At 43.8% G+C, this 10,393-nt stretch overlaps 1 protein-coding gene and 1 non-coding gene across 4 annotated transcripts in view; one reads left to right on the top strand and one right to left on the bottom strand.

Annotated features, from left to right (window-relative positions):
• Positions 1-836: 836 nt before the first annotated feature.
• Positions 837-10,393, bottom strand: part of RBP2 (retinol binding protein 2) — a 34,661-nt gene continuing 25,104 nt past the window's right edge. For all 3 annotated transcript variants that reach the window (XM_070465900.1, XM_020905081.2, XM_020905080.2), the window contains exons 4-5: positions 2,607-2,708; positions 837-1,091 (exon numbers count right to left, since the gene is read on the bottom strand). In XM_070465900.1, the coding sequence (XP_070322001.1) occupies positions 1,041-1,091; positions 2,607-2,708 (153 nt within the window). In that variant the 3' untranslated portion in view covers positions 837-1,040. The remainder of the gene's footprint in view (positions 1,092-2,606; positions 2,709-10,393) is intronic.
• LOC139034931 (small nucleolar RNA SNORA33) lies at positions 7,331-7,464 on the top strand. Its single transcript, XR_011487500.1, has one exon. It is a non-coding gene; the product is annotated as a small nucleolar RNA SNORA33 (small nucleolar RNA).

The raw sequence follows: 10,393 nt of genomic DNA, 5'->3' as shown, positions 1-10,393 counted from the left end.
AAACGCTGGGCTGGAGGAAGCACAAGCTGGAATCAAGATTGCCGGGAGAAATACCAATAACCACAGATATGCAGATGATACCACCCTTATGGCAGAAAGTGAAGAAGAACTAAAGAGCCTCTTGATGAAAGTGAAAGAGGAGAGTGAAAAAGTTGGCTTAAAGCTCAACATTCAGAAAACTAAGATCATGGCATCCAGTCCCATTACTTCATGGCAAATAGATGGGGAAACAGTGGCTGACTTTATTTTTGGGGGCTCCAAAATCACTGCAGATGGTGATTGCAGCCATGAAATTGAAAGAGGCTTGCTCCTTGGAAGGAAAGTTATGACCAACCTAGAGAGCATATTGAAAAGCAGAGACATTACTTTGTCAACAAAGGTCCATCTAGTCAAGGCTATGGTTTATCCAGAAGTCATGTATGAATGTGAGAGTTGGACTATAAAGAAAGCTGAGCACCGAAGAATTGACACTTTTGAACTGTGGTATTGGAGAAGACTCTTGAGAGTCCCTTGGACTGCAAGGAGATCCAACCAGTCCATCCTAAAGGAAACCAGTCCTGGGTGTTCATTGGAAGGACTGATGTTGAAGCTGAAACTCCAATACTTTGGCCACCTGATGCAGAGAGCTGACTCATTTGAAAAGACCCTGATGCTGGGAAAGATTGAAGGCAGGAGGAGAAGGGGACGACAGAGGATGAGATGGTTGGATGACATCAGCGACTCAATGGACATGAGTTTGGGTAGACTCCGGGAGTTGGTGATGGACAGGGAGGCTTGGCGTGCTGCACTTCATGGGGTCACAAAGAGTCAGACACAACTGAGTGATTGAACTGAACTGAACTGAAAGAGAAAAAAGGTTTATTCAGGGAGGAAACACATTCCATAGACATAGTGTGGGCCATCTCAGAAGCAGGAGAGGTCCAGATATCTTAAGGGGCTCTGTCAGGACCAGGAGGGTCCACATGGCTGCTCCCCAATGCTGGCAGAGAACTCTTCACAGGGAGTGTGGAGTGCACGCTCAGAAGGCCCTCCTCAAACCATCACTTCTTCTTGAACACTTGACGGCACACCTGGTCGCCGCACGTCAGCTCCTGCAACATCAAAAAGCAGGTGAGCGACTAACAAGCCAGGCCTTCCTTCCACCCACCCCCAGCCCTCTGGGTGTCCGAGTCAGAGAGGAGGGGAGATGGAATAAAGAGGACAGTTAGTCATTTCAGGCAAAAAGCATTTCAGAGACCCAATCAGCTGGCGTGCCCTGCAGGTAGCAGTAATTTGATTTTGACACTTGAATTGAGCTTGAACAGCTATAAAAATGAAAAATGCAAAGAAATTACCCTCTTGGGCGGGATTTCTCCTACTCTCATGATTAAAGCAACATCGCTTAATTTAAGAAAGGCAGTGAAGCCACAGTGAAGGGAAGGATCTGAAAGGAGAGTGTTTGGAAGGGCTGGTGAGGGGTTTTCTGGCATCTGGTAGATTGGGCTGCAGAGGGGCTCCTCCATGCCTGCCTGGGTAGAAAAGATGCTGCCTTTCATCCGGACAGAGGGAGTCCCCAGGCCTTACCAGCATCTTATGACCCTTTGAGGGGAAAGGAAAAACACGAGGGTGGGACAACCACAAAAATCTTTCCAGTTGACAATGAATCCATTGTCTTAGCCATAGGAACCACCAGGGTTTGTACTACAATTAAAAAAATCTATCATCCAAACCAGAGCACGTAGGGGAAACCATCGATGGACAACATGGTGACTCCCTCCCATTCATCACTGGTTGACATTGCCTCTGAAATAAAGATCTCAGGTGAGTCAGGCTGGCTCTGAAGGACACCCTGTGAGTGTGACCTGAATACTGACACTGGGGGCAGGTATCTGCCTGACTCTACAGGTGAATGAATGAATGAGTGAAGAGCCATCCATTGAATGAGTCATTCAGTTAACAAATGAGTGACTGAATGCATGAAGGAGTGAAAGATTTTTCACTCTTTGAATGTTGGACGCATCAATTTTAAAGACTGAAGTGTGAAAAATTAAGCTATTTAGACAGGCGTAATTTATTCAAGGAAATCAGCAATCGTTCCAACTGCTCTGTTCTGGTGCCAAATTAACATAAAATATTTTGGGATCAGGTGGATGTACCTTAGGATGAGAGGAGAGTGCCTGTGATCTACAGGCAGTTCCCAGGCCCAGCTGCCCCCAGTACAACTTGTCCCCATGACATCCCACTCCTATGGTGACCCCTCTCCTCCGAGGCTCACATCATTGAGGCCTGCTCTCAGCCTCCTCCAGGGCCTCTTAATTCTGTGCCTTACATTTCTCCCTAGCTGGTCTTTAACAGACTCTCTACATTTCTCCTTGGATCTCAGCTTCCTAACTCAGCATTTTGAACTTTCCTTTTAATTGCAGCCATTCACAGAAATAGCCATATAGAGTTCCTCCTGGAGTCCCCTGAGCCAGAAAGGAATGACTTTCTAACTGTATGACCACACTTGTTTGGCTGGAGCTTAGGGGAGGGGGGAAGGCCATTTTCCTTGTCAAAGTGCATGGCGAGGTGAACCAGCAGTTGGCAAAAGCAGAGTAGAGGGAAGCTGGGTGGACCCTGAGACTTACCAGATAGAGCTTGTCCCCCTCAACCCACTGCTTCCAGCCTCGGTTCTCCTTTTCCCCCTTCTGCACGCACACAAGGGCATCGCCTTCCCAGACCACCAGAGTCTGTAATGAGAGGTTTCCAGGCAAAATCAGACCCGTGGTCTTGATGCGGACTGAACGCATGTAACCTGCAGCTGTAGATCCTGCAGCCACTCCCGGGCTCCTGCTTGGCTCCAGGGCAGAGCCCTCAAGCCATAGCCATGCCAGCCTCACCCTCCCTACCCCGCCCCCAGCCTCCTTTCCACACACTCTTCATTCCAGCCAGACCGGCTAATCACGGCTAGTTCTCTTCTCTTGGAAAGATTTCTATTCTTCCATTTTACCATATGGTAAAGAAAGCATTCTAGATCAGTGGGGGAAAATGATGATGAATTTAACTATGTTGCCATGTAAAATTTCTGGGAGGGAAAAATACCTCAATGTCAACAGATAAATAACAAACTGGGAAAAGTAGTTGTAACTCATATCAGACAAAGACCTGATTTCCTTATATACAAAGTGAAAGTGAATGTCGCTCAGTCGTGTGACCCCATGGACTATACAGTCCATGGAATTCTCCAGGCCAGAATACTGGAGTGGGTAGCCTTTCCCTTCTCCAAGGGATCTTCCCAACCCAGGGATTAAACCCAGGTCTCCCACATTGTAGGTGGATTCTTTACCAGCTGAGCCACAAGGAAAGCCCAAGAATACTGGAATAGGTCGCCTATCCCTTCTCCAGTGGATCTTCCCGATCCAGAAATCAAACCAGGGGTCTCCTGCATTGCAGGCTGATTCTCTACCAACTGAGCTATCAGCGAAGCTAAAGTGAAAATGAAAGTCACTGTTTGGCTCATTGTGATCCCGTGGACTATACAGTCCATGGAATTCTCCAGGCCAGAATACTGGAGTGGTTAGCCTTTCCCTTCTCCAGGGGATCTTCCCACCCCAGGGACTGAATCCAGGTCTTTTGCATTGTGGGAAGATTCTTTACCAGCTAAGCCACAAGGGAAGCCCTCCTGTAAATCAATGAGGAGAAGATCATTAATCTAATAGGAAATTTAACATAAGACACCAAACCAACAACTTATAAGGAGAAAAAAAAACACCCTAAGAGCCTATTATACAGAATGAAGTAAGTCAGAAAGATAAAAATAAATATCGTATGTTAACACACACACACACACACACACACACACACTCACACACACACACACAGGAATCTAGGAAGATGGTACTGATGAACCTATTTGGAGGGCAGCAGGGGAGACATAGACATAAAGAATAGATTTGTGGACACAGGAGGGGAAGGAGAGGGTGGGACGGACTGAGAGTAGCATGGAAACATAGACATCACCATGTGTAAAATAGATGATCAGTGGAAATTTTGCTGTATTTTGCAGGGAGCTCAAACCTGGTGATCTCTGACAACCTGAAGGAGTGAGATGGAGTGGGAAATGGGAGGGGGGGTTCAAGAGGGAGAGGATATATGTTTACCTATGGCTGATTCATGTTGATCTGTGGTAGAAACCAACACAATATTGTAAAGCAATTGTCCTCCAATTAAAAATAGATCAATTTAAAATATAGGCAAACAAACAAAACAAAAACAAAACCATCCTAACAGGTGGCTTTTAAACATAAAAAGCATATTCAACCTCAGTTAAAATAAGAGACATGCATATTTTAAGGTTGTTTTTCAGATGCAATTCATCCTGTGGTCAAAGATCAAACAGTCTAATAACACACTGAGTTGGAGGGGATGCTGAGAAACATGGGCCCTCATACAGGGCCAGTGGGTATATAAATCGGTATGAATATTTTGAAGGGCAATTTTACATTACCTTTGAAAATAAAACATTGACCTAGAAATTCTACGTCTGGGAATTCTCCCTGCAGGAAACACATTGGAGGACTGCCCACTGAAGGGCGAGAATAAAGGCAGGGAAACTCCCTAGTTAGCAGTGGACTGCACGGATGACTATAAAGCTAACCTTGTCATCTAGAACTAGGAGGTGGACTTTCCCTTGGTCCTGAGTTTCCTCCAGGCAGCGCAGCTCACCAATTAGCACAGAGAAGGTAGCAGATATGCAGAGCTTGTGATGGACAACCTGGCTAAGTTGACCAGCAGGTTGGAGATGCCACAAGAGGCTCTAACCTCTTATTAAATTTACATATTTACAAAGTTCACACTCTGCCCCACTTCTCCTCTTTCTGTTCCCCTCTTTACCTGTCTTATTACGTACCTAGAGACAATCTGTACTATCCCTAAGTGGTCCTCCAAGGCCACCCACCTCTGTGCCCACATTAGGCTTGCGTGTGAAGTGATGATATCATTCCCATCCAGGCAGTGGTAGTGTATGGGTACTATCATTCCTCAAGGATGATCCTGATGTGAGCTGGTTTTCTTCCAAGTATGTGCAAACCATGTTGTGCCTCTATGAATGATATTATGCTAAGGACCAGACATTTATTTTCCTCCCTATCTTGCAAACCCAGTTGGTGATAAACAAACCTGTGTGTTTATTTTAATTCACTGTCCTTGCAACTTCAGGTCTATCTTTTTTTTTTTTTTTGGTATAAATCTGTTTTCAATAGATTGTTAAATCTACCTATTTCTAAAATAATATTTGACCTTGACCAAATTATATATTTTATGTACAATTTTATTTCTCCTTATTTAACTCCTCAGCCCATCACAGCATTGTTTGTTACAGCAAGGGCCTGAAGCCTCATAAATCCCATCAGTGGGCGACTGGTTGAATACAGTGTGGTTCCTCCCTGTTCTGCAGTCCTTGGAAGGAGGAGGCAGTTCTATATTATGGAGAAGTGCAGTCTCCATAGTGTATAGTTTAAGTTAAAGAAGCAAGGAGGAGGGCCATGTGCATGAAAGAAAGAGGGATTGGGGATGCACGCATATGTTTTGAATATGTTCTCTGCAAGGAGTCAAGAAAATCTTTAATAGTGGTTGTCCCTGGGGAAGGAACCGAGGGGCTGGGGGGCAGGATAGGAAGGAATTTCACTTTTTAGTGTTTAATTTTTTTTAACATGTATATATATTAATATTCCCCCAATTAATTTAGCAATACAATTTTACATGTTTAATAAAGAAAATATATCTCCTCTTCCTTCAGGGCCATCCTAAGCCTTACATTTTTTAATGTCTTGAAAGTGAAAGTGAAGTCGCTCAGTCGTGTCCAACTCTTTGCGACCCCATAGACTGTAGCCTACCATAGACTGTAGCCTACAGGCTTCTCCGTCCATGGGAATTTCCAGGCAAGTGTACCAGAGTGGGTTGCCATTTCCTTCTCCAGGGGATATTCCCAACCCAGGGATTGAACCCGGGTCTCCTGCATTGCAGGCAGATGCTTTACCCTCTGAGAGAGAAGCTTAATTCATAGGTTGCTCTTTTTGTCCTTTTGGAAGGAATTTATTATCTGGAATATTCCAGAGATCCCTCCCAAATAGACAAGAAAGAACTCACATCTTCTGTTTGGGCAAGGACAGAGTCTTCCAGTCCTCTAGCCCATATTGTCTTACACATCAAGGACACCTAATGCATGTTGACTGAATGAATGACTGTCTCCAATAGACAACAAGCTTCATAAAAGAAGAGGTCATGGCAGCTGTTCATTTCTTCAGCCCCAGACTCAGCATAGTCATCAGCATATAGGACATCCCTGAGAAGCACTGTTGAATAAGTCTGTGATTAAATGATTTTGTTGAAACAGAATCTTGAGGATAAATCCACATGGGGAAATAAATGAGTATGTGTATATATTTTCATTGATAGTTCTTGACAATGTCTTAGTCACCCCACCTTCTTGCTTTAGTTCTGGTATCACTGGAGTGTACATGTGTCTATTAACATGGACACTAGATGGTAATTGTCCATCTACTTGTCTGCTACTTCAAGAGGCTGTAAGATTTTTGAGGGCAGAAAAGGGGGTTCATTATTCATTATTTATCAATAGCTCCTGACCTAGGTCTCACAGGTAGTAGGGGCTTAAAAAATTTGTGGAAGGAACAAAGGGGAAAAATGTTGGTGCATGAGGGCATGTCCCAATGTTTTCTTTTAATAACTCATGTTAGGGAACAAGATTAACTAACTGACCCCAGAATAAATTAGTTACTAATGATTTGTGGTAATACCTATAATACTGTAGCCTCATTCCTACATGAAGCAAACAATCAGAAGGAAGAAGAAAATAGTTATATGAACTAAAATGCCACCATTCAATTTGCTTTGAGTTGTTGTCCTGTATCCATGCATTGGAGGAGGCTTTAAAAAGAGATTCATTTGCCTTCACAGATCTTGAGTTTGAGGAGATGGATATAAGAGAGGAAAACCACTGGTTCTGGGCCATGCTGAAGAGGGAGAGTAGTGTTCCATGAAGATGAAGAGGATGACTTGTAGGCAATTAAAGAAGGAAGTTGGCCTCACATTGCAATTTCTCCATTACCATGTCCAAAGTGAAGTCATTCAGTCATGTACAACTCTTCGGGAACTCATGGACTATAGCCTACCAGGCTCCTCTGTCCATGGAATTTTCCAGGCAAGAGTACTGGAGTGGGTTGCCATTTCCTTCTCCAGGGGATCTTCCTGATCCAGGGATTGAACTCAGGTCTCCCACATTGCAGGCAGACTCTTTACCATCTGAGCCACCAGGGAAGCCCACAAAGTTAACATCATTAAAATCAGCCCATGATAGCCAGTCAATGAATCTGCTTACCTGAATGTGTTTCTGCAGAAACATGTTTAGAAAAAGCTGGTGATAAGGAAGCCATGTTATGAGACTTTAAGACACTGACCTCATTAAGGCCCCTGATAATGGCCACAAGAAAACAACAACAATAACAACAGCCTGTTATGGTAAATTAGATACAGGTACTGTGTCAATGTTAAAGTTATAGAGGTTGGTAACTACACTGTGCTTATATAAGAGAACATTCTAATTCTTAGAAAATATACCCTCAGTTATTTAGGGGTAACCCATAAGATTCCTCAGGAAAAGAAGTGTGTATATACTAGAAAGAGTAAGAACAAATGATAAAGCAAATGAGGCAGAATGTTAACAACTGGTCACTCTTGGTGAAGAGTGTGTAGATACTCTTGGTTATACTCTTGAAACTTTTTTGTAAATTTGAGTCTCTCTCAAATAAGTTTTCTTTAAAGGAAAGTAACAGCTTTTAAAATTAGGAGCAGTGAAAGACACTATTAGCATGTTAAAACCCTTGTCAGTACATCTGTTCTCTAGTAAAGGTCAGTTCTGCCTCCTGCCTCACCCAGGGGGGACCCCTCCTGGGGAGCCTATTTTCCCTGGGCTCTCATGGGTCCTCTCAAAATCATGACTCTAACCACCATCTTTATATCTGTTTTTCCCTACCATTAATTTTTAATTGAGATATAACTCTGATAAGATAAAATTCAGCCTTTTATAGCATATGATTCAGTTATTTTTAATATATTCACAGGGTTGTAAGGCCATCGCCACTAATTAAATCTAGAACATTTTCATCACCCCCAAAAGAAACCCAGTACCTATTAGCAATAACTACTAATGGCAACCATTAATGTCTCTATAGATTTGCCTATTCTAGACATTTTGTATAAATGGTACAATATGTAGCCTTTTGGGTTTGTCTTCTCAGTGTAATAATTTCCAAGTTTGTCCATGTACGTGTGAATGTACTTCATTCCTTTATATGGTTGCATGACATTCTGTGATGTGAACATCAATTACTGCTTCATAGTTTTAGTTTACTTTGGGTAGCTTGTGTATTTTATTTTTTAAAACTTTTTGTTTTATATTAGAGTATAGCCAATTAACAATGTTGTGATAGTTTCAAGTGGACAGCAATGGGACTCAGCCATACCTATACATGTATCCATTCTCCCCAAAACTCCCTAGCTTGTGTATTTTTGATGGGGCTTTAAATTCTGAGAAATAAGTAAGTGTAGGAAGCTAGTAATTTATATAACCCACAGGAAGGAAGAAGGTGGTCCCTGAGTCCCTCAGAAAAGAGTCAGATGCACGATTAATGTGGTTTCATCACTCCTGCCCTTGGACATCACAGAACTGGGCCCTGCAACCCATCCCCAACCTCTCTCCTCCAAACTGCTGAATGAGGAGATTTTCAGAGGGGCTCATACAAATGACCAAGGAGTTAAGGCAGTGGCGTCCTGGATCCTGGAGAATAAGAGGATGAGGAGTAGAGGAGCACTACACGCAAATGTGCACTTGCATACAGAGCAATTTCTGCGTGCACTCGGGTGTGCTATCAAGTGTGAGCAATAGAAATTAATCAGAGACATAGACTCACCCACTTTCTCCCCTCCCTCTTCAGCTAAACGGTTGTAGTTAGGTCACAAGAAGAAGGTAGTGACAAGGGCACCTGGTCTGTGCTGTATTTCTCATGGGAACAGCCCATGCTGGAGGCTGGGAAAACTCTGTCTAGGTACTTCTCAGCAACCCCCATTGTGTGTGTGTGTGTTTATGTATGTCCATCAGCCCTAGCTTTTTGCTGCAGGCAAAACATCAACCAGAAGTGAGAAAATAAGAGCTGATTTGGGAGAGAGGATGGATGTCTCTCAGAGGGGACAGTGTGTGGAAGGGAGAGGAAGAGGGTAGGCATTATTGGATGGAGTCCTTTAAGAGTCACAAAGGATCAAAAGGACATGATCTATTTCAGCAAAAGTGAGTTCTCCAACATCAAAGGTGATAAAAGAATGAGTCAGAGGACAGGCCTGCTTTTCAACAACCCACACCCAAAACTGAGAAGCGAGGAGAAAATGAATCATTTAGAACTGATTAAGTTAAAACAGGAGAGGGATGCAAAAATCCTGAGACAAATCTTCCTATCAGTTCTGGTGTCTGATGATTTGGCCTTGCAGCCACACAGTTCAGAAAAGCCTCGAAGATCCAGCAAACCCTTGGGGAGAGATTCCACAAGGGCTGATCTTCGGGTCTCCTGCCAAGACTGCTCTGATAGAAGCATTTCCAAAGTGCTTTCCATTTCCCACTTTTCTTCAGCAAGGGGCATTAAACGCCATTCAACCCAGACTGAATGACTGAGATGATCAATGTCTCAGGACAACTTGATTGAGAAATAAAATCTTGCTTTTTTGGCTTTAGAGTCGTCCTCAGAGAATGATGACCTCTTTTCCTCTACACGCCAGGAGAGGAGCCAGAGCTCTGGGGGAAGAGTTGAGATCTCCAACTTTGAAGGAGCTCCTGGAAGCACCAGAAAGAGTGGGACTCTGGGATGAGAGGCTCTCAGGGGGAAAGGCAGGCTGGTGGGTCCTACTTCCTTGTGACCCTCCAAGAGGCTGGCCTTCTGTAGAGGTGAGAGCATGGATAACTGGGCACAGGAGCCTTAGTCCAGCCCTCCTCAGCTTGGGAGTCAAGAGAGATGTCCTGGTGGCTGCACTGGCACAGAGGGAGTGGGTACCATGAGGCTTCAAGCTGACCACTCCTATATGAACTGCATGGACTTGTGCTGGACTGTGCAATCTCAGGGCACTTGTATGATGCTAAGATTTGGGTGTGGGCATCCTTAAATTGGATTTCTCCTCGTTTGTGTTTGTTGGGTCTACTCACATGCAATTAGATTTGGAAAACCAAAGACCTTCACACTGATCGTGAGTGTGGACATGACTGAGATTGGATTTCTCCCCATTTGTGTTTGTTGGGACTACCCAGGTGTAATTGCATTTGGAAAACCAAAGACATTCACACTGAGCATGAGTGTGGACAGTACAAGAGTTAGTC

The sequence above is a fragment of the Odocoileus virginianus genome, chromosome 4 (assembly GCF_023699985.2).
Source record: "Odocoileus virginianus isolate 20LAN1187 ecotype Illinois chromosome 4, Ovbor_1.2, whole genome shotgun sequence".
Taxonomy (NCBI): domain Eukaryota; kingdom Metazoa; phylum Chordata; class Mammalia; order Artiodactyla; family Cervidae; genus Odocoileus; species Odocoileus virginianus.
Note: the sequence above shows the minus strand (reverse complement) of the source record. Positions and strands in the feature narration are given on the sequence as shown.